The sequence below is a fragment of the Plasmodium reichenowi genome (assembly GCF_001601855.1).
Source record: "Plasmodium reichenowi strain SY57 chromosome Unknown, whole genome shotgun sequence".
Classification (NCBI taxonomy): domain Eukaryota; phylum Apicomplexa; class Aconoidasida; order Haemosporida; family Plasmodiidae; genus Plasmodium; species Plasmodium reichenowi.
The window spans coordinates 1-407 of NW_017962258.1; the positions used below are offsets into that span (position 1 = coordinate 1).

Consider the following 407-nt stretch of genomic DNA (forward strand, 5'->3'; position numbering starts at 1 on the left):
TTTTGTGTAAATGTTGAATTTTTGTTCTTGCCTATATCTATAAAGTTCCAAATAATTTGTCTCATGTAAACATATTTATATATATATATATATATATATATATATATATTTTTTTAATTATAGATTTAGGAGCTGCCTTTGGTACTGCTAAGAGTGGTGTAGGTGTATGTAGTGTCGGAGTAATGAGACCAGATTTAATTATGAAATCCATTTTACCTGTGGTTATGGCTGGTGTTCTTGGTATTTATGGAATTATTATGTCCATTTTGATATATGGAAAAAGTAAGAAAATCTTTTAATAGACATATATACACATATAAATAAATATAAATATAAATATAAATATAAATATAAATATATATATATATATATATATATATTATGTTTAATTTTTTTTTTTTTTTTTT

General features: G+C 20.6%; 1 protein-coding gene across 1 annotated transcript; it reads left to right on the forward strand.

Moving 5' to 3' along the window:
• Positions 1-123: 123 nt before the first annotated feature.
• On the forward strand, positions 124-282 carry PRSY57_0008600A (V-type proton ATPase 16 kDa proteolipid subunit, putative; the record flags this gene model as incomplete). Its single annotated transcript, XM_020114175.1, has 1 exon — positions 124-282. A coding segment is annotated over one exon (159 nt), but the record flags the coding sequence as incomplete, so codon positions are not given.
• Positions 283-407: the final 125 nt, after the last annotated feature.